At 56.7% G+C, this 26627-nt stretch overlaps 2 protein-coding genes across 2 annotated transcripts; one reads left to right on the forward strand and one right to left on the reverse strand.

Annotated features, from left to right (window-relative positions):
• Positions 1 to 99: 99 nt before the first annotated feature.
• LOC133628774 (116 kDa U5 small nuclear ribonucleoprotein component) lies at positions 100 to 22316 on the reverse strand. Its single transcript, XM_062017922.1, has 28 exons — positions 22225 to 22316; positions 20762 to 20867; positions 19975 to 20140; positions 18792 to 18870; positions 16571 to 16646; positions 16257 to 16322; positions 15950 to 15985; positions 15307 to 15397; positions 14150 to 14232; positions 13531 to 13697; positions 12407 to 12531; positions 10751 to 10814; positions 10303 to 10393; positions 9760 to 9895; positions 9349 to 9476; positions 8192 to 8385; positions 7944 to 8055; positions 7645 to 7785; positions 7176 to 7277; positions 6207 to 6289; positions 5081 to 5167; positions 4671 to 4797; positions 4168 to 4255; positions 3546 to 3664; positions 3032 to 3126; positions 2250 to 2403; positions 1285 to 1392; positions 100 to 710 (listed from the first exon to the last, which is right to left on the reverse strand). Exons 2-28 carry the CDS (start codon positions 20864 to 20866, stop codon positions 615 to 617), a joined length of 2919 nt encoding a protein of 972 aa, XP_061873906.1. The 5' UTR covers position 20867; positions 22225 to 22316; the 3' UTR covers positions 100 to 614.
• On the forward strand, positions 20865 to 26607 carry LOC133628729 (putative protein FAM47C). Its single transcript, XM_062017490.1, has 4 exons — positions 20865 to 20884; positions 21008 to 22153; positions 23942 to 24074; positions 25504 to 26607. The coding sequence occupies exons 1-4, from the start codon at positions 20865 to 20867 to the stop codon at positions 25975 to 25977; spliced, it is 1773 nt and encodes a 590-aa protein (XP_061873474.1). The 3' UTR covers positions 25978 to 26607.
• The last annotated feature ends 20 nt before the right edge of the window (positions 26608 to 26627 follow it).

Below are 26627 nucleotides of genomic sequence, written 5' to 3' on the forward strand. Positions count from 1 at the left end.
GGTGAATGTGGGGCTGTTCCAGGCTGAGGTGGCCAAAGGGGAACAGTGGCATCGGGGAGCCCAGGGAGGAGGAGAGGATCAGCCTCTCCCAGCACTGCCTTCTCTTGGCACAGACAAAGCCCCAACAGGAAGTTTGTATTAAACGTTCAATAAAGGTGTACAAAAAAGGGAAAAGCCACATTTGCTTCTTCTCTGGGGGAGGCAGGTGGAAGTACCCACACCAGCCCCACCCCGGCTCAGCTGCCCAAGGGGGTGCTTGGCCCCACACAAAACCCTCCCAGCAGCCAGGAGAGGGGGAGCAGAAAGCAGAGGGTGAGCCTGGCACAGGCTGAGCTGAGGAACCCTGACCTTCTGTTCACACTCTGCTGCAGCTGGGGAGAGCCAGGAGCCTGGGGAGAGCCCAGCCCAGGGGAAAGCTCCTTGCTGCAGGCTGGAGACTAACAGCACAAAAAGCATCAGGGGGCTGGGCTGCTCCCTGCAACGGGGCAGGCCCTGAGCACGGGCACCAACGCCCCAGGAGACTCTCCAGCCATGAGGGAGCAGGCTGGAGTGGTTCCCTGCCTGCCCCAGCCCCAAGCCAGGCCTCAGGGCAGAGCTGCTGATGCAGCAGGACCTCACATGGGGTAGTTGAGGACAACGTCTTGCTTGGCCAGCTCCAGCAACATAGGGTCATCGAAGAACTTGCTGATGCTGACATCCTCGCTCAGGCCCTGTGGGGTGACAACACCAGAGGTTATTCTGCTGGCAGCCAGCACGGCACAGAGCCCTCCCAAGAGCCCTGGGCTCCTGCTGTAAGGGAGATGCTGGGGCTCCAGAGAAGGCAGGAGACTATGCAAGGCAGGAGGTGCTTCCCAGCAGCTTAAGGACATCCAAGAGCCTCTTGGAGGCTGCAAATGAGGGGCTGGTGCTGCCAAGCGTCTCTAGCAGCTCCCTGCCCTCCCAAAGCAGAGCTGCATTCTCTGCAGGCCCAGGAGCCCTCCAGCCCCTCAGTCTGCCTCACTCAACCACCACAGAAACTAGTTGCTGCTTTCTCTGCAAGACTAACAGGCCAGATCAAACCAGCCAGAGGCCCAAGGGGCTGGGGAGAGAGCAGGGCTCTAGAGATGCCAGGAGACCCCACTTTTAGGAGTCAGTGCCAGAGGAGTCACTCCTGGGACCACCACAGACAGCACAGAGGGGCCAAGAGTGAGGGAAGCCCTGAGGCACAATGGACAGTGGTCCACTCTGGGATAACCCTGCCAGGGCTCAGCTGCTGGGACAGACAGGGATGACCCTCAGACAGACCTTCCTACGCCTGGTCTTGATCATGAACTCTCTGGCCAGATGTGGGGCTGGCTGCGGCTCCAGGGGCCGGATGACGATGCTTTTGTCCAAGGGGTCACCAGGCACGATCTGAAACGGAGGGCCAGGAGGTGAGAGCGGTGATGGAGGCTGGTTCAACCTCCCAGAAACACCCAGCTGCAGTGGGAAACACCCCTGGGCCCTGTGGATACCTCCAGCCTGGGTGTGACAGCCTCAACACCCCATCTGTTCTCCTGGCACAGAAAAACTGTCACCTCCCTACTGAGCTGATCACTGACGCCGTTAATAACCCCAGCCAAGAACAAGTCCCATGTCCCACCTTCCCCACGTGCTGCTGTACTGCAAGACCTCTAAAAACCTGCTAACCAGAACCACCCACACAGGTGCCACTCAGCACAACCCTCTGCAGAAATCAGGCACATTTCTTCTTTTTAGAGCCAAGCCTCAGGCTTCTGCATCTTGACATTTAAGGCAGCTCCTGGGTCTCAGCCTGTTGCTCTCCCCTGGCTGTACCACAGGTAGCTGCACACCTCACAGTGGTTGCTCCCACAAGACCCAATTTGCCTGAGACACAAAGGTGGCCAAAGGACAGTATTTTGTCCCAAACCCTGTTTTCCAGAGGTCTAAAAAGCCTTCTCTGAGAGGCAAACCCAAATTGTGGCAACCCCTGTGTTACAGCAGACCCAGGAGCCTGGAGCCTGCTCCCAGACCTCTGCTCCCCAGGCTGCAGAGCACCCACAGCTCCCCTTTTCTTCTCTCCAGGCACTAAAGGCCCCTCATCCTCAGCAAGCAGCAGCATTCAGTATTCCCCATGAGGGCAAAGGGTGATGGGGCTTGGAACAAAGCTGTTGCTTCTGGCAGACACCTCACAGCGAGTGTAGGGAGCGTCCCCAGCCCGAGACGCACCCGCCCAGCACCGACCCCACCACGTCCCCCTGGGCACATACCTGCCAGTGGTGGAAGACAGAGAGTGAGAAGGCCTGGCCCTGCGTGTGGGTCCTCAGGTCTGTCTCGAAGCCAAAGGAGTCGATGGCTGGGATGAAGGCTTTGATGGTGTAGAGAGGAGAGCCTGGGATCGGAGCGTCCTGCGTCACGTGGCCTCTGCCAACAGCCAAGAGATTGTATGTCAGAGACTCACAGAGGGGTTTGGGTTGGAAAGGACCTGAAAGATCATCCAGATCCAACCCCCAGCCATGGGCAGGGACACAGCACTAGACCAGGTTGCTCACAGCCCCATCCAACCTGCCCTTGGACACTTCCAGGGATGGGGCAGCCAAAACCTCTCGAGGCAACCAGGGCTTCCCCACCCTCACTGTGCAGAGCTTCTTCCTCACATCTCATCTAAGTCTCCCCTCTTTCTGTGTGGAGCCATCACCCCTTGTCCTGTCACTCCAGGCCCTTGTACAAAGTCCCTCCCCTGTCCTCCTGCTGTCAGGGATCCCAGAGCTGGATGCAGTGCTCTGGGAGGGTCTCATGTCCCTCTCTGACAGTCTGGAAGAACCAGGCACAAACCAAAGTCTGTGCAGGACCCTGGACATCCCCTCCCCACACCTCACAGGGGCTGGCATCAGTCAGGGAAGCTTTCAGCCATCGCTTCATACAGATTTCACTCTCTGCCCTCACTTTATGAGCAGTGCAAGGACTGTGAATGTCTGCAGCAACCCAGATGCCAGCGAGCAGTTGCTGCTCTGCAATGCCAAGGGGACAGGAGCTGGTTGGAGCTGCTCACCTGCGCCTGGCCAGCACGGTGTACACCGCAGACACGCAGTCGGCAGGAGCCTGCACCTCCACAAAGTAGTAGGGCTCCATCAGACGAGGGGTGGCCTGTGAGGAGAAAGGGACACAAGCCACTGAGCCTCCTGCAGTACCCACACACTTTGGTTCACATAAGAGTCAGGGAGTTGGCATGCTTTGGTCAAACACAGCACCTGACTGGGTTTGGAGGGGTTCCTGCTGCCCCACAGCTGCCCAAACCAAAGGTGCTTTTCTGCCTGCCCATGAGTCACTCACCTCTCTCCCTCACCCACCCTGCCCAGAAAGCCAAACAGTGGCAAAAAGGGGGTCAGAGCAGATGCACACAAGTGTCCAGCCAGACAGGAAGGGGATGGCTTGTGAACCCCCTCTGCCAGCCCACTGGAAATGTTTCAGGAGCCAGTTTAAACCAACAGCCCTGGGGCAGCCGGTGCAGCCCGCGGGAGGTGGCAGGGTGCCAGGCCAGTCTGCCCTCCCAGCATGGTGCTCACCATCAGGAAGGCTGAGTAGACCACCCTGCGGGCCGTGGGGATGATCTGGCCCCCGCCCCGGTGCAGGGGCTCCTGAGCAATCACCGCGTCCAGGATCTTGAACTTCACGTTGCGTATCACTGCAAAGGGCAGAATGACAGCAAGTGGCTCGAGGGGGCTGTTCTGTGCCACACCAGCGCCCACCACGCAGCCCCAGAGACCCCCAGCACAGCAAACATCCAAAGGCCCAGAGCCACCAGAAGTTCTCCCAGACTGAATTCCCAGGGGAAAGCATGACAACACGCTGACCCTGCAGATCAGAGCTCAGCAGCTTATCCTGCAGCGAGCTTGGTGGTCTGCACCTCAACTAAATGAGCAGAGCCAAGGTGTGGGAGAGCTGTCCTGCCAGATAAACAGCCCTGGTTTGCAGGCAGAGGGCAAGTGGCAGTGCCTGGGTGGCATCTGCAGCCAGGAAAAAGGGGGAGGTTGTCTCCCTTGTCACCATCCCCAGAGCTGTCCCCAGCTGTGGTGTGAGAAGGGAACCGGCCACTGTGGGACTGCACCAGCAACATCACTCCAATGCTTAGAAATGGAAGAATTTAATCCATTGTATTAGCTCCACTTCCCCAGAGTTCCTACTTACATTCATCACAGAGAGGCCCTTCCCTGGTCCCCCACTGAAATCCCTGCACAATGCTGTCCTTCACAGACCCCAGCAGCGACTTGTCAACCTACAGACACACAGACAGCTTCAGAGACCACACCTGCACCCGAGGCACCAATAGACAGACCCCTGCTTGTAAGCCCCTGACACCCCAGAGTCCTTCCCTTCCCCTCACAGCTCAGATGCAGCATCTTCAGAGTTTGGCATCTACAGCTGTAAATTAAAAGAACATGTATTTTGGTAATCCCAAGAGTTTGCTCAGTTGCCCATTCTGAGGACATTGGTCCAACTGGCACTGCCTGAACACCAGCAGGTGATTTGCTAGCCTGAGCAGGAGTGGGGTGGAGAAAACCCAGCAGAACTGAGAGCTGGCAAATCAACGAGCACAGCAGCAGCACCAGCACCTGGCTGCAGGTTCTGGAAGGAGCAGTGACCTCTGGCACCACAGCACAAACACCTCACCCCCTGGCTGCCTTCCTCACCTCTGAGGGCAGTGTATCATCTACCAGGATGTTTGGGCCGGTGGCATCTGGCCCAAAGGCCCAGATGGAACGGGCAGCCAGCAAATCCCAGTCATATTTGGTCTGGAAGAATTCACCCAGCTTCTTCCTGATACAAGAAGAGGAGAGGAAAGTTAAAGAAACCAGCATCTGACCTACACTCACAACACATTTACAACACTGTTCCCTTCAGGCAGCAAATGGCATCAGTGTTTTACCTGGAGCAACTCCCTGCCTGGGGAAGGATGCTCAGAGACTAGCTGGTAACACTACTGGACCCAGAGCCCTGCTAGAGGCTCCTGGCTGGCACTGTGCACCTTGCAGATCCAGCATTTCAGCTCTTGCCCCCAGTTATTTGCCTCTAGGGCTCCTTCTCCCCAGGTCAGTCATACCTGTTCCACGTTATCTGGACCACTTCATTTTCAATGTCCTCGGCGAGTCCTTTCTCCAGGGGCTCAGCAATCATCGTGATCTTGTTCCTGAGAAGAAAGGCAGTTGCAATTAGTCTGCAGAATGATGGAAATGGCAGTAATTGGCAGGACCTCGGGGACTGCCAGGGAGGGGAAGCCATCCGTGTCCTTCGCTGTTACTGTCTCGCTTGTAGAGACAGCCCAGGCACCTCACAACTGCTCTCCCAAGCCTGCTCATCTGCAGAAGCAGCTTGCTAAGGCACAGCATGGCTCTGTCCCTCCTGCCAGCTGCCCAGCGCTTGCCTGGGCTGCAGCAGAAGCCCCTGGGCCAGGCAATGTGGCTCCATCAGAGGCAGCACTTGCTGTGCCTGATACACGGGGTGCTGCCCTGGGGAACCCCCAGACCCAAGCCTGCGACCTTTCTGTCCCCAGACACGAGGCTGCCAACCATGCAGGGAGAATACCACAGTGGAGACAGGGTAAGAAGAACCAGAAACCACAAGGGAACACAAGAAAGCTATCTTCAGCAGATGGCAGATGATGATTTCCCTGACAATTCAGGCATTAACAGCTCCTGTGCTCCCAGACTCACCCTGGTTACTCAGCCTGTGCTCCCTTGCAAGCCTCCCTGACGTGTGCATCACAACACATTGCTGGCAGGGGGAAGCTGAGACCGGGCTGCAAGGCTCCAGTGTATCACCAGGGGTGAAAATATCCATTTCAAGATTAAGAGAGGACAAAGCTTTTGCTTGTGAAGTGTTTGGGGAGCTGCTGAAGACAGCACCAGGCTCTGGCAGCTGCTCTAGGATCCCAATACACCTCCCAGCCTTGTGAACACCACAAAGCTGCTGAGAAGGTGTGTAATTGAGCTACAAGAAAGGAGGATGTGGATTTGTCCTTATTCCCTCCGTTCCGAGAGTTCCTGCAGAGCATAGAAACATCCCTGGGACTCGGGGTGTTGCCGAGGAGCTCAGCAGAGCTGCTGCCACGTCAGGCACATGGCCCTGGCCTGCACAGCAGCCACTGAGGACAGAGCCCTCGGAGGGGATGAAGTCCCATCTGCAGAAACCTCCCCAGTTGCCCTCTCCCAGTGCCCACAGGCACTTACTTTTTGTTGGGTGTCTCAGCAAAGCACTTCAGGGAGGATGTTTCCACCACTGTCTCACAGAATGTCACAACTGGATCAGCGACCTGGAACAAACAAGAGGCTTCTGAGGATTTCAAGTGCTTTTTCTGGTTTTAAGGAGATTGTCTGAAACCTTTGGACACCTACAAGAAAAACCTGGTTCATCTGCCAGTGTTTTAACCAGCATTGTGGAGAAAGCACTGAGGCTGCACAGGCAGGTGGACTAACTCCTTCATTCACTCACAACAGGAACATTTGAACCTAACTCCAGGTGTGAAAAGTTCTGCTCCATTTATTTATTTGCCACTGGCCAGGCAATGGCTGAAGCACAGGAAAGGCTGGAAAGCAGCCATACCCTTCTCTCCAAGGCAGTTTCCAGGCTCTCAGTCACACTGGTGTCAGGCTGTAAGAGTCACTTTTGCATTCTAACAGCTCTTCCCCCCACCCCTACACACACACCTTTTAAAGGGATGTGACAAAACCCACACTGCACATTTGGCTAGGTTTATTATCCCACCCTTCAGAGATAGGGGAACAATTCCCTCACCAGCTGGGAAAATCCCTCCCATTTCACAGAATCCTTTGGGTTGTTAAAGCCCTTGAAGCTGCTGCAGTCCCAACCCTCTCCTCACCCTGCCCAGCCCAGCACTACCCCTTGGCCCCTCAGCACTTCAGCTCCACAGCTTTGGGATCCCTCCAGGACTGGGCATTCCCCCAGCTCCCTGGGCAGCCTGGCACAGGGGCTGACATCCCTCTCAGGGAAACAGCTCTGCCTCAGCTCCAATCTCACCTTCCCCTGGGGCACCTGGGCACGCTGCTGGCTCACATTCCGCTGCGGGCACCAAGCCCCTCAGGCCTTTTCCCTGCAGCAGCTTTGCAGCCTCTCTGCCCCAGCCTGTGGCACTGCCTGGGGTTGGTGTGGCCCAAGGGCTGGACCTGGCACACCCTCACCTTGATATCAATCTCCGAATACATCTTGCGCAGGTCGTGCATCACACAGTCCAGGTAGAGCTCCCCTGTGCCCAGGATCACGTGCTCCCCTGACTCTTCCACCTGAAAGGTAAGAGAGAGGCTCAGGGACAGCCTGACTGCTGCCAGGCCCTGGCTCACAGGCTCCTACACGACCCCGAGGAAGTACCAGCTTCCAATTTAAAGGAAGTGGTGAGGAGCAGAGCACCCCAAGGAAGCTCCCACAGCCTTTTCCAGCAGGAAGTGCTGATGTGCTCTGCAGAAACCTGCTTTCCTGGCACACCAAGCTGTGTGCTTTTTCTGCTGCATCTACAGTTTTCTGCTGCTTCCACGTGATTTATGAGATCAACAGCACAAAAAACCCAACCCACAACAAAGAAAACAACCCACACCAAACAAACGTGTGCCCCAGCAGCGCTGGCTCCCAGAGCCCCACCCCGAGCACAGGTACCTTGGTGGTGAGTGAGGGGTAACTCTTGTTGACTTTGCGGAGCCCGTCCAGCATTTTGGGGAGCTCAGAGGGGTTCACTGGCTCCACAGCTATTTTGATGACAGACGTGGTGTTGAACTTCAACGGACGGAAGATCTGGGCCTGAAACCAGACAAAGAGCTGAAAACTCCGCAGCATCAGACGGCCACTGGAGCTGGACACGCTGGTTGAAGCTCTTCTCCTTCCCCCAGTGGCTCATGCCAGGTGAGGCTTGTCTAAGCCTCCCGGGCAGGCTGAGGGACACCAGGCGTGCACAGTACCTCCTCATTGCCCCGAGGCTCCGTCACGGTTGCAGTCTTCACTATGGGCTGGTCCACTCCTTCTATCAGCACCCAGTTGCCAGCAGGGACCCGGTTAACCTCGATGTGGTACCTAAAAGGCAGGAGAGTACCACTGGAGCACACTGCTGCCAGCCTCAGGCCCCTGCAGCTCTGCCCTCCTCCTCCTCCCTGCCCCTGCAGCAGTGACTCCATGACACTTCTCTCCCAAACGAAGGAGTTTTCCCTACCTTGCCACCGAGATCCAGAGCCGCCCCACGGTGCAGATCTGGGAGTCCTCCTCATCCTCCAGGGTGTAATTCTCCCCCAGGACCTTGACGGGCTGCCCAGCATGGATGGTGCCGCTGAGCACCCTGCCGAAGGCGTGGAACTGCACACCATCATCTGTGCTGTACATCTTGGTCGTGTGGCACATCAGAGGCCCCTTCCCAGGAGAAAGACAGAGAGAAATAAGCCTCTTTCAGAAGACAGTCAAGAAAGCAGGACTCGTGGATACAAAGGGATTCATGGGCTGCAGGTTAGAAATACTTCTTTTGACTTCAAGTCCTTCACATCCTCCTGCTGGAAGCCTCACACCTCCCTGCCCTCTGTGGAGATCCCTGGAACGACTTTGAAGGACTGTTCTGGAGCTCTCCTCTTATGGAGCAGTAAACAGTGGTTGGGACAAGGCCATGAGGAGGAATGTCACCTGCTGGCCTGCAAAGCTCAGCTCAGGACAGAGCAACTGAGCCCCCCACGGATCACAGCAGTGCCCTGAGGTCACCCTGCGACTGGTGATCTGGTGACAGTCACTGTGCAGCTTTATGTGGGTAATTACAGCTCATTCAAATGAGAGATTTGGGTTTTCTTCTCCAGACATTAGAGCAAAAGTCACAGGCAAATTCCCCACTAAGCTGCTGTCTGGCGTTGGTGGCTCTAGACAACTCTGAATGACAGCTCAGTACAAGCTGTTTGAGGAGGAAGGTTTTTGCAAGGCTTTGATAGGAAAGGTGCTGACTAACTACTGCAGGGTTATTTTTATCAGCACAGTTCAGTTTTCTCAGAGTTTGGAGAGAGACTCAAACTTCAAGGGAAAGGGATAAAAAGGCAGCAAAAGGACACAAAATCACCCTGCAGCTCCCATGTGCTCTGAGTCCTGACCTAGTCCTGTTCCTCCCTGAACAGTGTCAGACAGACAATTCTCTCTCTCAAGGGCTGCCCTGGCAGACAGCTGAAGCTCCACAGAGTGAAGAGATTTGTTTCAGCATCGGATGAGAGGTTTCAAAATGCTGGAAGTCAAATCTGTGCAGATGGCTGTCTGCAGGCAGCTGCCCTTTGAAGGCAGTGGAAGGAGGGCATATTTGCCACACTTTTGGACCCCCAGAGCAAAGCAGGAGAGTTTCCTTACGTCGGGGTCGCATTCACTCATGGCCTCCCCCAGGTCAGAGTCCACCCCGCCGGTGTAGGTGTGCTCGATTTTCGTCTTGGCTCCCACCTTGGGGGAGGGGATGTGCTGCACACACATGTCCACAAAGCCTGCAAAAGGAACACTGCAATGAGAACAGCACCCAGCAGTGCAGGGGAAAGAAAGGGACTCTGATAAACTTGGGGCAAAGGCACCCAGGCTGCAGTGCACCCACAGCAAGGGGCAGGATGTCAGCAGTGTCTCGAGCTGTCCTTTGGGCAAACGGCTCAAGGTTTTATGTTTGCAGTGCTGAGAAGGGGTTTGTGCACGTGAGCTGTAACACAGCCCTTAACCCCAACCATGTGAGACCAGGGCACTGGGACGAGTGTGGAGGGGAAGGCAAGAGGCATTCACCTGTGAATTCTCCAAAGAACTTCTTGCAGACGAGCCGCAGGAGGGGCCGAATGTTCAACTTCAATTCCTCTTTGGTCAGGTGGATGCCAAGTTCATCCAGAGTCCTGGGCAGGGTCGTGTCCACATCCCCCACCACCTGCAAGACAACAAGCACCACTCTCAGCTTTGCTGTGGGGATCAAGCCAACAACTCCCAGTGCAGCCTCACACAACAGCCATCGCCCTCAGGGCTGTTGACCCGCTCTGGTTTAGAGCTCACAGGAGAACCGGGTGGTTCCAAATATCACTTGGCTGATATTAGAGCAGGCCAGAAAGAGCAAAGGCAGTTCTATCAACTGTGCAAATACAGGGCCAGATTTGCAAGGAGCAGCTGTTAAGGAGGTGCTGACCATCGTTCTGCACCCCACACCCGACCGGGGAAGATGACACTGCAGAGTGACAGATGACAGCCGAGACCCCAGGCACCAGACACGCCACCAGCCAGTGTTCAGCCCTCAGCTGCTCCTCTCTGGAGCTGTGGGAGGGAGAACGACCCACCACATACCTGGGCCAAGATCTTGTACAGGGGCTCCAAAATGAACTCCACAAAGCTGCGCTGGGAACTGCTCGTGGGAGCCTTTTTGGTGAACTTGCGGCTGTTGGGAGACCATAGGAGAGGCATGAGAAGTGAGCACTCTGCAGCCTGCAAACACAGCCTCTTCTCCTCCTGGATTATCTTCTCATCCCTCCCAACCCTCCTGGGAAGCTGTCAGGGACAGGGAAGACAAGCTCACTCCAAATAAAGGCCAGAGCAGGCTCTCTGCTCCTGCGTATGGGATTCTGGAGGACCACCTGGATTCACGCCAAGCAGGAGGCCTCAAAACCCTTCCCAGATGCTGCTCCATCACAGGACAACTCAAGGGACCTTAAGCAGTTATCTAGTCCACATTGTACAGGGAAAGAAAGGAAAACCCCAGCAATAATCCAACAAGACATTTAAAGAGGCTCCTTACGTCTTGGGGTTGAAGTAGATGTCGCCCCAGAGCCGCTTCGCAAACTCCTGGTAATTGATGTCTCCTGAAGGGAGAAAGCACATCACAGAAGTCTCTCAGGTGTCACTGTGTTTCCTCTCATCTTGGAAATCTTTGGGGTTTGGCTTTTAAAACAACCCTGAGGATTCGATTTAACGGACTGATGCTGGTGAGCAAACGAATATGAGACCAGAACCAGCCCGCTGGGGATGACAGCAGCAGCCCAGCCATACTGTGTGTTCACAGACTGGCTTCTCAGCAACGTCCCAGCTCTCTCTGTTCCACATTGAGGTTAGAGCTGAGAAGAACCGACCTGCCAGACACCGTGCTGCAGGAGCCCAGTTACATCTGCTGCACTCTCCCAACGTGGAGGGCCGAGGTGCTGGGATGGCTCACACCCCGTCTGCCCCACAGGCTTAGCACAAGCAGTTTCTGCCTTGCTGAGCATCTGCAGGTTCCTTCCTCTTTCCCAGCTGATGCCCACAGCCAGCTACCCAAGAGCTGAAGGAGCAGGGCAGTGCTTGGCTGCCACGGTGAATTTACAAACAATAAGACAGTGGTGATCATTTACAGCCGTTTCCCAACAAGCTTTTGCTGTGGGCAGATGTGCAAGCAGCCCAAATTTCATGGTAGCTGTGGGTTTGACAGTTAAACCACTGTAACTCCTGTTAGCTGAAGTGTGGTGGCTGCACACAAAAACCTGGAGGCCGCAATCCAATGTTACTGTTGGGGCACCTGCTGGGTCTGTGCCTGCCCCTGCCCTGCACAGCCGCCTCCTCTGACGGGGCTGCAGCTCCACCAGCCCCCAAACCAGGGATGAGCACTCCAGCAGGCACCAGCTTACTGCCCTGATGCCCAGGGAGTTCATTTATTTCTCCAAACTCACAGAAACACGTGATAGTCCTGACACATCAGTCCCTGACCTCTGCAACTTCATCCTCCCTCAGGCTACCTTCTTTTTCGAGAGCCAGGCCAGCTGCTTTACAACATCCCCCTTCCCCTGCTCGCAGCTCCTACAGATCACCCCAGACTCCCCAGTGCCAAGCTTCAAAAGCCTTGGCTGAGCAGCTGGCTAATGCCAGCAAAAGGGCCACTTTTACAAGAGGCAGATTGCCTTGGGCAGGCACCTGGGGAACAGAACATTAAATCAAAGCCAGAAAACGACACTTTCTTAAAAAAGAAAGAGGGCAAGAGTGCAAAACCTTCTGGGCCAAGCTTGTGCCCAGCTGCAGATGAGTCTCAGGCTCTGAGGACTTTTGGCGAAAGGCAGGCAGAACTTAACTGCTTCACTTCTGAGCTGCGTGGTAAGGAGGCAAAGCACATCACACACACTCGCCTTCCACTGCCACAGCAGGACTTGGGCTTTTTTCTGCTGAAGGATATATATAAAATATTGGCTTCTGACCCAAGAAACATTTATCGAGAGAAACTCTCTCAGTAAAACCAAATCAGAACTGTGGTTTTGCTTTTTACCACCCTGGGCTCAGACCTGCAGTACCTCTTGACTCCTAGAAATTCAAGAATACATTCAGTGGCCATATAGGGGCAGGAAAGTCTGAGCTGAGCAGCTTGGAAAGCCTCAACATAAAGGGTTAGGAAAGGAGATGTGAATGTACAAGGTTTCCGGATAATCCTCACCATATGTGTCTGCATAAATCTTTGCAAAGGATCCCAGCGTGAAGCAGATGCTGTACTGTGAGCTGGAGAAGCAAACGTTGCCCAGAAGGGGAGACAGGACGAGGTTCTCGTCGGTGGAATACATGCTGAGAGGAGCCAGCGTTGAGAGAGAAGGGAAAAACCATACAGTCAGTGTTATGAACCCAGGGAGACACTTCAATCCACCTCCCACAACAAACAGCAGTATGTAGTAGGGAAGGATTCTACACTGGCAAACAGCATCTTGAAAGGGGCTGCAGCAGGCTTGCCACGGGGCATCCAGGGCCAGGAGAAGCCTCAAAGCATTAGAGTGCAAGGAAACATTTAAAGACCTGAAACTAAAAAGTTCCCAGCACACGGGCTTTGAGGGTTTTTGCAGGTAGAGGTTTTCTTCTCAAAAAAGTAAAGGCAGGACAGGTGGTCAGCCAAGCAAGGGAAAAGATAACACAATCCAGGACTGAAGCAGTGTGAGTGAGCTGCCAAGCGTGCTCGATGGGACAAGGGACCCTGCTCTGAGCAGCCTGACGCCAGCAACAACTGAGCAGAGACACACCAGTGCGTCAATTCACACAAACCTGGCAGGGACAGGGCTGGTAAGAAAATCACCTGGAGGCAGGAGAACCCACAGAAATGACACAGTGCTGCTGGGAAAGGTAGAGCAGATGTCCCTCCCTTCTCTGAGCAGGAGATTTGATCAGAGTCATAGTGTCCGTTTAGGGCATGGCACAGTGAGTTCCCATTAGTGTTGTAACAAATGCTTACGGGCTTTGAGATACCTCAGTGTACCATTTGGGATACAGCCCAGACCATTTCAGAGTATCTGAGACATCTGGGAGCACAGAACTTCCCTGCTCAGGTCACAGGTCCCCTTTCCCTGCTTTTTAATGGGGAAAAGAAGAGCTGGAGCCATGAAGCTTGCCAGGAAGAGCAGATCCTGCCTAATCCGACATATTGGCCAAGATGCATTTCCAACACGTCTTTCTGCCCCATTTTCTACGACTCAACATGTCAGGAGACAAACTCATTCTTTTGAGCTCACAGAGAGAAGCCCCTGCAGTGGAACAAGGACAGCAAGCACCACGGAGGCCCTGTCCCACCCCCCATACCTGATGAGCCCATTGACTTCATCCACGATGTGTCGCAGTTTGTAGTACGCGTCCGTCGGGGGCAGCTTCAGCTCCAGGATCAGCCGGTCGATCTTGTTGATGCAGACGGTGACCGCCAGCCTCTCCTGCACCGCGTGCTTGATCAGCCTCTCTGTGTTCAGCATCACCTGCAGGCAACAGCCAGCACACTCACCCCTAGCAAAGTCCCTCCACGAAATGCTATCTGGGGCGTGACAGACAGAGCAGCGACCCTGACGCGCGGGGCTGTGAGCCTGAGCTCAGCCACTGGCTCATCTGCCGGGGATTCAGGAGGTGCCAACCCAACCCAGTCCCTTCAGTCTTGGACATCTCTGATATAAATAGGCTGCTCAGTTTTATGTGTCGTGGGGATGGAGACACAAACAAGTTAGATAATCAGCCTCCAGGTCCCATGCATCGTGCCAGCCCTGGATAGAGCAGCCAGGGGCTTGACTCCCTGTTTCGGCTGGAAAACTGTCACTTCTCACACTGTCCTGCCGCCCCGGGAAGCTGAACGCAGCCCAGGCCCCAGGCTAAGGTGGGACGAAAGAGCCCAGAGGAAGGGAGTTTGAGGGGAAGGCCGGGAGCAGCTGGCACTCACCCCCTCTGCCGCGTCGATGAACAGCACGACGCCGTCGGAGATGCGCAGGCCGGCCGTCACCTCGTCAGAGAAATTGACGTGACCTGCGGGAACACGGCAGCGGTGAGAGCGGGTGAGCCCTGGCAGCGGCGGGGGCAAAGCTGACCCTGTGCTCTGCAGCTTGCTCTGGTCACTGGCACCCAGGCGGGCGGGACACGGGCAGCTTCCCCCAGGCAGGGCCCCGGGGCTGCTGCCAGGGCTCCGCACAGAGACTCGCTTCAGCCTTACTGCCATTTGCTGAGAATAAACACAACTCCCTTCGCAGGCACTTTTCCTCACATTTGTCTGTGTTTTTCTCACAGCTCTGTGCAAGTACTTCAGGAAAAGGAGGAAGATAACTTCTAACCAAAGAACAACAGATGCCTCTCCCTCCAGTCTCCTCCTGCGCTCTAACCTCCCTCATCTTGAGCTGTAACTCAACAGATGTGTCCCAAGACCCTTCTTCCCAAAGTTTAGCTTTGGTTTCTTACAATAAACTGATCCATGACTATGTTCCCCCACAGAAGCTTGTCAGAGGCTCAAGGGAACTGTCTGAGAGTCTCACTGTGGGGCAAGAGCACTGGAGAAAAGGACAGTCCCCACTGCCCATGGCAGTAGCTGGAAAATGCCATTCTACACGTGCTTCTCATATACTTGAGTGAAACACATTTTGAGCCCCATTAGGCCTCCATTAGCCCTGCTAATCAGAAACGCAAGCCTAATTAAAAGCCAGCTGCAGTGGGTCCTGCTGAAGTGATTTCAGACTGAACCCAGCTTAAGGCTCAGGACTAGGCTGGGATCATCTCCAAAAACCACAAAGCAAGACACAGGTTTGTGTCTGCAGCAGAAACCTTCCCAGGGTTTCACTGCCCCTAGGTGTCATTTCCAGATCAATCAGTGAGGTTTCAGGGCACAGAGGCTTTCTTTGTTTTTCCAGAGCCACCCAGTCTCACCACAACCCAGCACAAAAGCTGTTTGAAGGCCTCCATTAACCATCACCACACAGGCTTTCACTGCTCTGCTCCTGTCAGCAGCACTATCCAGAGGAACTAAGAGAAGACCTTGGTTCACATGGTCATGTATCTGCTCCACACATCAAGCTAAGTGCATCCCCAGCCAGGATCTTTGGGATTAGTCACCTGGAGTGTCGATGATGTTGAAGAGAAAAGACTTTCCTTTGGTGTCTGGTAGGACAATGGTCACTGGGGTGCTCTTGATCCCTACTCCCCTCTGAAAGACAGGAAACCAGGGTCATCACTCAAAAGAGAAAAGCAATACATTGCTGTGTAAAGATGCAAGAGAGAACCAAGGAAAACAGCAGTAAATGTCCACCCAGGACACCCTGTTACTCCCAGGGAATAAATATAAGAAAGCTAGCTGGACCAGGGAGGCAAACAAGAGGGGCAGATCTTTGCACCAGGGGAGGTTGAGATTGGAGCTGAGGCAGAACTGTTTCCCTGAGAGGGGTGTCAGCCCCTGTGCCAGGCTGCCCAGGGGGCTGGGGGAGTGCCCAGCCCTGGAGGGATCCCAGTGCCATGGAGTTGAGGTGCTGAGGCCGTGGGGTAGTGCTGGGCTGGACAGGGTGAGGGCAGGGCTGGGACTGCAGCAGCTTCAAGGGCTTTAACAACCACAATGATTCTGTGATTCTATGATCATTTTATTAGGAAGAAAATAATGAGAAAGTGAAGGCACAGAAAGATGTTAAAATGGCAAAGTGCCTACAGTAGGGAACTGTGAGTAAAGCATGAGACAAGTGGATAAAAACCATTGCACAAGACTCACCTCTTGCTCTGTGAACAGTATGTCAGTGTAGCAAAGCTGCAAAGAGAAAACAAGGGTCAGAATATCACGTTAGTATCAAAGATTCAGTGTGACGCAGGACACAGCAACCCTTTACACACAGTTCAGGTGGTAAGTGACAGAGAACTGGTACAGAGCTCTGGCTTTCCAATCCTCCATTCCAGTCACTAAACCCCATCTTCCCCACGTCCAGTCATGCTCCCTTCGAGGGCAGGAGCCACCCCACTCTCCCCAGGGCAGGAGCCACCCCACCCTCCCCAGGGCAGGAGCCACCCCAGAGCTCACTCACGTCCTGGTCGTAGCGCTTCCGGATCTCTGGGTGCGTCTGCTCTATCAGGCAGTCCACAAAGCAAGTCTGGAAAGGATTAGAGGGGACTGTGTTCAGACAGAGCAGTGACAGCACCATCCCATCCCTCCAGCAGCACTAGGGAAAGCTGGGCACCTTGTTACTATTTCCACTCGGCTAAAAGAGAACCTACAAACAACTGCAGCAGCAAGAGAGGCAGAGAGGGCTGCCACGGGGACGGAGGGGTGACGGGCCACGGCAGAGGGGAGGCACAGAGAGCCCGCTCCCAGCCCAAGCACGCTACACAGCCACGCTACCTTGCCGTGGTGCAGGTGCCCACACAGGGTCACGTTCCGAATCAGCTCCGAGTTGTCCATCAGATCTGCCAGGAAGCTGCAGGAACGAAACACAAAAGACTGCTGGAGGCTTCTGCCGTGTCTAAGAAAAGTAGGTGCCGTTTTAGTTACAGTTTCTATCCCAGGTGCCCCCTGAATCCTCTCCAAACTCTCGTTCTGCCAGTGCCCTGCGGAGGAAGAATCCCACTTTCCAGATGGGGAGGACAAGAGAGTTGGAGGCCTAGACAGATGGCAGTGGGTGGGAGGATATGGAGCCGGTAAAACCGTCAGCGATGGAATGTGATTGAGTGTTTTTCTTCTCTTCTAGTCAGTATTAGAGCAAAAGTCACATCCATGTACTGGGATGACGAAATACCCCCACTCACAGAGGGCCAGGCCATCAAGTCAAGAGGGGAGCTGGTTAACAAACACCCCACGCAGCTTCAGAAGGCAGCCACGGGGCAAGGCAGGGCACTGGTTCTGTTTTGCAGGTCTCAAACCACTGATGTTCCCAGGGGCTCAAGGAAAACAGTAATGGAACTGCAATCTTTTTACAACCAGCAGCTGAGCTGGGTAACCATGGGCCAGTCACTTCTGTGTGGATCCTGGCCAAAACATAATCGAGGTCCTAAATTACCAGCTCGTCTGAAAACTAATGGGAGGCTGTAAAACACAAATCCATTGCCACGGCTCTGCACAAAGAAAGTGCTGTCAAATAACCTCCTTTTAAACAAGATTTAATTTTCGCTGCTGGGGCACAGAATTCTCAACGCACAACATTTTGATTAAGAGCTAAAAAACACAAGGAATCAATAATAATACTGATTAAAAGCTCGCTTATTGGTCTTAAAATAAGGCTAAATGGGAAATCAATGCCGAGCTCGTAGGTTTCTGGCCAAGTCCCACAAGGAATTTCTCTTGGCCCTATCCTAACCATTTACATCAAGGAACAGGACAGAGAAATTCGATCCAGAAGAAAGGAGCAGAGGACAGAGGAACCAGGAAAGCAGCAGCTAATGAAGAGCACAGGTCAGTGACTAAGAGCAAAATGTACTGCTTAGCGAAATCAGACGAGCTGGCTCTTTGGTTTCCATCTGCCTGCAGCAAAAACCTCTGCACAAGGAACAGGGCTGTGCTGAAGGTGTCGGGGACAGCCCTGAGGAGCAGCCACTCCAAAAGGGCCTGGGCACCAGTGTCACCAGCTGCCAACCCAGCACCAGCTCCAGGGAAATCCTGCTGTCAGGAAACAGCCAGCGCCTTGACGATAGGCAGAGGGACTGCGCACACTGGGGTCTGTCTGGCAGGCAGGGCCCTGCTGCTCAGCCTGCAGCTGGCTCTGGAATCTGCACTCCAGGATGACTATTGAAAATGGGAAGCAGCTCTGCATAGCCACAAAGTGGTGTGTGGAAAGAGCCCAGCAAGACACTCACACAGCTCAATCTGTTCCTCCTCAAACAGAAGACAACACACAGAAACATGACACAGGCAAGGACGCAGAGCCCCCCCTCCCATCTACCAAATGGATCACATCTCCAATTCTACATTGCTTTGGAGGGTTTTCTCGAGAGGCTTTCTCCCAACCCTGCTGCCCCAGGGGCTGTTTTGTGGGGTACCACCAGCAGACACCAGCAAGAGTGGCAGAAGCGCAGCTCAGCTGCAGCCTTATGCTGCCCTATGCACAACTTTGCAAACAACCAGCAGCAAAATTTTCCCCTGGAATCTCCTCCAGGATAGATGGGAATTCATTTGAGCAGCAGTCTTGCTGGGATCAACTCAAAAGAGGTCCCAAGATGAGGTGTGTCACATGCTGACTCTATAAGTATTTCTTGAGCCTGTGAAGAAAACCTACCTGCAGCAAGTCTGCACCACAGGGGTTTGTGGTTGCCAAGCTATCAGCTGTTGAGGCAAGACTCACACTCCATGTCAGAGACTGAGGCGCTGTGCTGCATGCTGTGCAGGGGACACAGCCCTCTTGGACCTTCTGCCTCTTGTTTTCCGTTCACAAATCAGTTCAACACTCAGCTCTGTTGCTGATGTCAGTAAGAAACAAAGCAAATGCCACCCTGAAACGTGCCTCCTCCACACTGTACACAGCACCCTGCCCTCCCTACCTCTGCCTGCAAACAGCCAACACACAGGGAGGAAACCCCAGCAGGGATGGCTGGAGCCAGTACAGGCGCCTAAATCCCAGCGTGGCACTTACTCCATCTCATAGACAGTGACTGGTAACGTCTGCTCCATCAGAGAGAACTTCTTGGTCTTCACAGGTTTAATAATAGGCTCTGAAAACAACAGAGAACAATAAAACACTGTTAGCAGAGACCCTGAACCCCATAGGCTCTGACTTCTGCAGAACCAGTTTTCAGGCTGACAGATTCTCATGGGATTTTACACAAGCAGCTCTACTGGATCCCTCTCAGTCCCTTCCAACTGGGCTGTTCTGTTACAGAAGGAGCCAGTCAGATGACTTACACACCTTTTCATTTCTCCTTGAATATCTGTTCTTCAAGAGACAGACTGTTTGGCATTTGTAACCATGACTTGTAACCAAAATCATGGAATCATAGAATCACAGCATGGTGGGGATTGGAAGGGGCCTTTAGAGCTCATCCAGTCCAACCCCCCTGCAGAAGCAGCTCCCACCTAGATCAGGGAGCACAGGGACGTGTCCAGGTGGGTCTTGAAGATCTCCAGAGCAGGAGCCTCCACACCCTCCCTGGGCAGCCTGGGCCAGGGCTCCCTCACTGAAATACTGAAACAGTTTGGCCTTATGTTTAAATGGAACTTTAAATATTCCAGCTTCTTCCTATGACCCTTGTCCTGTTGGTACAACAGAAAAAAAAGTGCTGCCCCAACCTCCTGACACCCACCATATAGATCTTGGTAAATACTGAGCTCCCCCCTCAGTCTCCTCTTCTCCAGACTGACCAGCCCCAGGGCCCACAGCCTTTCCTCAGCAGGAACATGCTCCAGTGCCCTGAGCATCTTGCTGGCCCTGTGTTGGCCTCTCTGCAGCACTTCCCTGTCCCTCTGCAGCTGGGGAGCCCACAGCTGGACACAGGACTCCAGATGAGGCCTCAGCAGATATGGCAGAGCAGAGGGGAAGCAGAACCTCCCTTGCCCTGCTGCCCACATTCTTCTTGATGCCCCCATTATGCCATTGGCTTCTTGCCCACAGAGGCACTGCTGGCTCACGGTTAGTTTATTATTAACCAGCACTCCCAGGTCTCTCCCCACAGAGCCTGTGTGTTCCTGGGGCTAACAGGGGATCCAAAAGGGACCTTAAAATTCATGGAGAGAAGGGAAGGCAGTAAATCATTATTTTCCCTTTTCCAAGGATCCGCTTCTCCCCCCCCTGCACACCTTGCTGCTTCCTCATTACTTACCAGTGAGAGGCTGTGTGTCTTCCTCTTGTACTATTGTCTCTACTTCTGGCCCGTAGACCTCCTCAGCAGTGGGATAGTATTTCTTATCCTCATGCAGCACCACCTCCATTCCAGGGTGGTCCTCATCATGGTCCCCCATATCATCATCATCGTCATCATCCTCGAGCTGCAACCAAGGCTCACATTCAGCTGCTGGTGGCACCAAGGGGCTTCACACACACCCATCACCCAGAAGGAAGGGGCTTGGCCTCGTCTGGTGAACCAGAGCCCAAACCCAGGCAGGGAGCCACTAACACGGTCCCAGTCCCACCAGGCATTAGCAGGACAGCTGGCAGGGAAGTAATACCTCCTTCCCCACCAAAAAGTAACAGCCCCTTGAAAACTAACAGCAGCAGGACTCGCAGAAACCCCAGAACAGCGGCTCCTGCCCTGTGTGGCAGAGCCCTACACAGCCCTCATCACACAGACACTGCTTTCGGGCAAAGGGCAGGAACAGGGGACAAGGAGGGGCTCCCCTAGTCCTCCAAGGCTTTGCCCAGGCTGGCACAGCAGCCTCTGCCTTCCCCTTGCTCACATCACCCTCCTCGGGCGTCTGTGCAGTCCTGCTCTGCTGCCCCACCGAGGGGCCGATCCCCCAGTGCTGCCGCGGCCCGGCACAGGGTACCCCAGGCCTGACACCCTCAGTGGGCAGATCCAGCCCCTCCGTTTGACTCAACACTAACAGAAACGCCAAACGCAGCTCCCGGGCTGCCGGGACACGGCCCCTCCACCCGGCCCCACCGCTCACCTCATCCAGGTCTTTGGACTCTCTGCCCAACTCATCGTCGTCATCGTCCGAGTCCAGCTCCGGCCCGATGTAGTTCCCGAACTCGTCGTACAAGTCGGTGTCCATGCTGGGGGCGGGAAGGGGGTCAGAGGAGGGGGTGGGCTCCGGGGGTCGCTGCCTGAGCCCCCCACAGCAGCCGCCCCGGCCTCGCTCTGCACCGTGTGCGATCCTCCGGCCCTCCCGCGACCTCTGACCTTCCTGCCTCAGGCACCTTCCCGCCTCAGACAGCTCCGGCCCGGCCCGCCTCGGGCACCTCCGGCCCGTCCCGCCTCAGACACCTCCCACCTTCCCGCCTCGGGCACCTCCGGCCCGTCCCCCGTCCCGCCTCGGGCACCTCCGGCCCGTCCCGCCTCGGGCACCTCCGGCCCGTCCCCCGTCCCGCCTCGGGCACCTCCGGCCTTCCCGCCTCAGACACCTCCGGCCCGTCCCGCCTCGGGCACCTCCGGCCTTCCCGCCTCGGACACCTCCGGCCCGTCCCGCCTCGGGCACCTCCGGCCCTCCCGCCTCAGACAGCTCCGGCCTTCCCGCCTCGGACACCTCCGGCCCGTCCCGCCTCAGACACCTCCGGCCTTCCCGCCTCAGACACCTCCGGCCCGTCCCGCCTCGGGCACCTCCGGCCCTCCCGCCTCAGACAGCTCCGGCCTTCCTGCCTCGGACACCTCCGGCCCGTCCCGCCTCAGACACCTCCGGCCTTCCCGCCTCAGACACCTCCGGCCCGTCCCGCCTCGGGCACCTCCGGCCCTCCCGCCTCAGACAGCTCCGGCCCTCCCGCCTCGGACACCTCCGGCCCGTCCCGCCTCAGACAGCTCCGGCCCTCCCGCCTCAGGCACCTCCGGCCTTCCCGCCTCGGGCACCTCCGGCCCTCCCGCCTCAGACAGCTCCGGCCCTCCCGCCTCAGACAGCTCCGGCCCTCCCGCCTCAGACAGCTCCGGCCCGTCCCGCCTCGGGCACCTCCGGCCCTCCCGCCTCAGACAGCTCCGGCCCGTCCCGCCTCGCCTCGGGCACCTCCGGCCCGTCCCGCCTCGGGCACCTCCGGCCCGTCCCGCCTCGGACACCTCCGGCCCGTCCCGCCTCGCCTCGGGCACCTCCGGCCCGTCCCGCCTCGGACACCTCCGGCCCGTCCCGCCTCGCCTCGGGCACCTCCGGCCTTCCCGCCTCGGACACCTCCGGCCCGTCCCGCCTCGGGCACCTCCGGCCCTCGGGCCTCGGGCACCTCCGGCCCTCGGGCCTCGGGCACCTCCGGCCCTCCCGCCTCAGACAGCTCCGGCCCTCCCGCCTCGCCTCGGGCACCTCCGGCCCGTCCCGCCTCGGACACCTCCGGCCTTCCCGCCTCTCGCGACCCTCCCGCCTCAGGTGACCCCCCGTCCCTCCCGCCTCTCTCCGGAGCCGCGTCCCGCCCGTCAACCACCCCTCGTCCATCTCACCCTCACGGTCCCGGCCGCGGCCCCGCTCTCACCCGCCGCGCTCCCCTCACCGCCGACACCACAGTGGAAGGCCCCCCGGCTGCCCGCACTGCCTGTCGCGACGGGATCCCCCGCGTGCGCCGTCAGCGGGGGAAGAGCCGAGCGGGGCGGGAGGGGACGGGGACGGTCTCGGTCTCGGCGGGGTCTCGGTGCTCGCGGGCCGAGCTGGGTCTGTCAGGCGCTGCCGGGACAGCCCCGACGGGGTCCTGAGGCCGCGCCGCGCTGTCGCTACGGCAACGGCAGGAGCAGCCTCGTGCGCGCGGGGAGCGGCGGGGCTGTCGCGATAGAGCGCGGGAACCGAGCGGCGGGGCTGTCGCGATAGAGCGCGGGGAGCGGCGGGGCTGTCGCGATAGAGCGCGGGGCCCAGGGCCAGAGGTGCCCCTGGCGCGGGAGGCGCAGCCGGGCGGGCCGGGCTGTCCCGGCAGCCGTGAGGTCGGCAGGGCCAGCCCCGGTTGGGCTGTCGCGACAGGCGCGGGGGGTCCCGCAGTGCCCATGGCGGGCGCCGGGGTGCCCGAGGCCGCGGCGCTGGAGCGGGAGCTGCGTGAGGCCGTGGCGGCCGACGAGCGCTGGGCGCGGCAGAACCAGGCCAAGCTGCGGGCCGCGCGCCAGCCCCTGGCCTCCTACGAGGAGTTCAGGTCCGGGGGGCAGCGGGGCCGGGCGGTGGGCTCGGGGGCTTCCTGCTTCGTGTTCCCAGGCGCGGCCCCGAGCCCCGCCAGCCCACCCTGCCCTGCCCTCCCCACACACCCCACGCTGCAGTGCTGCGCAGTGGCGGAGGGTGATGTGTGTCCCTGTGCACCCTGCCCAGCGTGTCCCTGCTCCCAAAGCCGCCCCTGCTCCGTCCAACAGGATTTGGGGGGGGTTTGTGGCTGGGATGCTCCGCAGGGCACTCCCAATGCCTGCCCAGCCCAGCACTGACCCACAGCCCTCAGCACCTCAGCCCCACGGCTTTGGGATCCCTCCAGGGCTGAGCCTGCCCCCAGCTCCCTGGGCAGCCTGTGCCAATGCTCAGGAGCGCAGCTGGATCCCTTCAACAGTCTCCTGCCCATTACTGGGAGTACTAAATCCCATGGGATGAGTGGAACCAGGAGAGCCACTGAGCCCTGCTGTAGCTCGTGGCACATGTCAGTGTAATCAGGAGCTGAGTTCAGATGAACCCACAAAAACGTACCTGGTCAGCACACTGCAAGCTCCAGAGCAGTCCCGAGCTGCTGAGGAGTTGAGTCTTTCCTCTGGAAGTCTCAAAGCCACAGAAACTTCAGCACAGCGTAAGAAAAATGGTTCTATGAAGTTCACAGCTTGAGGCTTCAGCAAACCCAGCTGCTCATGCCAAGTGCTGCTGGACAAGCAGCACACCAAATCCCCCCACACTGCTGCTCCCCTGTGTCCCCGTGCTGGGTGAGCGACTCTCAGCCCTTCACTCCAGTTAAAACTTCCTCATTGGAGGTAAATGGTGAGTGGCTCATAGCTGCCAGGCCTGTGCTGATGGTGGGGACTGCCCCAGCCCAGGGGCAGGACCTTGCACTTGACTGAGGTTCATGATGTCCCCGTGGGGCTGCTCCTGCAGCCCGTCCAGGTCCCTCTGGATGAAACATACAACCCAAGCTAAGAAATCGCTGTGCAGAAGAAGCTCTAAGCCTTCCAAATATCTGATCTCACTTCCCTTTCTTGTTGCCTTCAGGAACATTGTGCTGGCCTCACACCTGAAGCCCCTGGAGAAAAAGGACAAGACAGGTGTGAGAGGGAAGGTGCTGTGGAATCCCTGTGCAGCCCAGGCCAGGACACCAGCAGCCAGCGCCCTGGAACTGCCCCAGGTGAGGGAACTGCTCTCCAGGGCTTTGTCCCTGCCTAAAAACAACCCTAGAAGCATTTGGGTGTTAGTTTAAACTGTGAGGGTTATTCAGAGCTATCTGTGTGTGTGAGAAATCCCCAAAGCCCAGAGCAGCACTGGCATCTAGAGAACCATAGGGGTCAGTCTGGTAAGAGCTTGCACCAGCTGCTTCAGCTCTGGGAATCCAAGACTAGGACCAGAGCTCCCAGTAGCCTGGCTGTGCTGGGGGGCAGCAACAGGTTCTGGGGGCAGAGTGCCCTCCCCTGACCTCGCTCTTCCAGCTGGCTGTGGCTCCGGGACTGAGCACCAGGGCTGTGCCTCTGCATCCCAGCGTCCCAGCCGCAGCTCTCCCCTCAGCCTGGCCAGTTCTGCTTCACCCTGGGGTTTACTGATGCATGATAGGAAAAAGTGCTCTTTTCTTTTAAACCTGCTGCCTGTTGAGCGGGCTGATGCTCCTCAGTTGTCAGTGGTGGGGAACAGGGACTAAAGGGTTATCTCTCCAGGTCAGTTGGGATTTGAGTGCCGTCCATCCTGCCCCCTCCAGAGGGCTCTGCCCACGCTGGGGGGTCCTGGCCACCCTGAGGAGCTGGGCACATCCCACGGGGTGTCTCTGGCAGACTTTTTACTTTACACTGAATTTCATTTGCCTGTTTACTGAGAGTTGCAACAATCCATGGCAGCCTTGTGTTTCCTTGGACTGAGCAAAGATCTCCCCAGAGCAGATTCTTTTCCTAATCCCATTAGCGCTGGGGCTCTGATCTCCAGGGCTGCTCCATGTTGTGTTTAGGCACAGCCTGATGTTGCTGTGCCTTGTTCTCCCCATCAGTATAAAAGCCCAAACATTTTAATCCTCCCTCAGTCCGTGTGGCGGTTCACGGCGATGAGCTCGGCAGTTCAATTACACGTTGTATGAAACAGGATTTCCCTTTATCTGGAGATGCCACATTGAGCTTGGCTCTTCCAGACAGTGTCTTAGGGCCATCTGCATATTTTCTGGGCTTCACATCTCGGATCTTTCGTCTCCTCCCTCCTTTGGTTTGCCTCACAGTGCTGGAGCTGGAGCAGAGGTTTTCACGGTCCCCTCCCGAGCAGCGATGGTGGATGCGCAGTGTGGGTAGGGGTTGGGGTTACTCCACTGCTGCTCTATGTTCAGCCACACAGGCTTTCCTGTCTCACTCATCCTTCCATTCTTTCCCCCTGAACTTCTCTGTGGGGCTCAGGGACCCTGGTATTCCTTTGGCTTTACGTTTTGGCACCTCCTGAGCTCCGTTCAGCCCTTTGTGCTATCAAAGCATTAAAAGCATCTCCACAGGTTCCATCTCCACAGCCATCCACAGGTTCATCAGGGTGGGGAGGAAAATCCCTTGGGTGAGAACAGCCAAAAGGAACTGAGTAGCTACTCTTTCCCTCAGGAACTGGATCAGCTGCCCAGAACCTCTGCTGAGTTTTACAGAGACTGGCGCAGGTGTCTGAAGAGCGGTAAACAAAAATACCAGCTTCTGCTGGAGCTGGGAGGGAAGGGCCTGGGCAGAATCTTCCAGGCTGAGCTGGGCTTCGGCCTCCTGGGCGAGTTCCTCACGGTGCTGGCAGAGAACATCTGTGAGGAAGACAGAGATGCTGTCCTCCAGATCCTCCAGAGCCTGGCGGGCACCCCGCGCTTCGGGCTGAGCTTGGAGCTCCTGAGCCAGCAGGAGAGGGGAAGCAGCAGGGCCCTGTTTGGGAAGCTGCAGAGCACGAGCGGCGGCTCCCGGGCCGGCAGCCACCCCAGCAGCCCAGCCAGCCACGAGGCACACAGGGGAGCCCACCTCACAGACACCAGCTTGCAAAAGGAAACTGAGGAGGAAAGGGCAGTGATGGAGCTGATGAAACGTTACCAGGTCAGCTGAAGGGGCAGAAGCAGCAGGGCCGTGCAGAAGGGGCCCAAGGCTCCGGCATCGCTGCGTGAAACGGATGTGCCGATGCTTCTGGAGCGTTGCTGAGCGTTTCCCTGAACCTGCAGCCACCCAGCACAGCAGTGCTGCACAAATAAAGCTCAGTCACTGAGACAAGAGTGTTGTGGTCGCTGAAGCACTTCAGTGATGAGAACAACCCAGGGAAAGGAAAGATGGGCTGTTATTTTTGAAAGAGAAACCAAACCACCCATAATCCTTGTCCCTTGTCCATCTCTGTCCCTTGTCACTCAGCAGGGGGGTTAAGCAATGTGATCTCTGTGTCTCACTGTGTGATGGGCTGAGTCTCTCAAGCTGTCAGAGGCAACTCCCTCCCTCCTTCCCACCACACTTCCCCTCCCAGCGCTGCTGCACAAACGACCCACCCACTCGTTGTCCCGGACACCAACGACAACACTCGGGAGAGCTGGGGCTGAGGAGAGCCCCCAGAGCACAGAGCTTCCAGCACATCCTCAGCTGAACAGGGTATTTCAGCCACCGTGGCTGGGCAGGGGGCTGTGTGCACACCCGGTTTTGGGAGGCAGCCGTGTGTGCACTGTCCTGCCCGGCACAGGCCCCGCCGCCCCGTGCGGGTTCCTGCCGAGGAC

This window comes from Colius striatus, chromosome Z (genome assembly GCF_028858725.1).
Source record: "Colius striatus isolate bColStr4 chromosome Z, bColStr4.1.hap1, whole genome shotgun sequence".
NCBI lineage: Eukaryota > Metazoa > Chordata > Aves > Coliiformes > Coliidae > Colius > Colius striatus.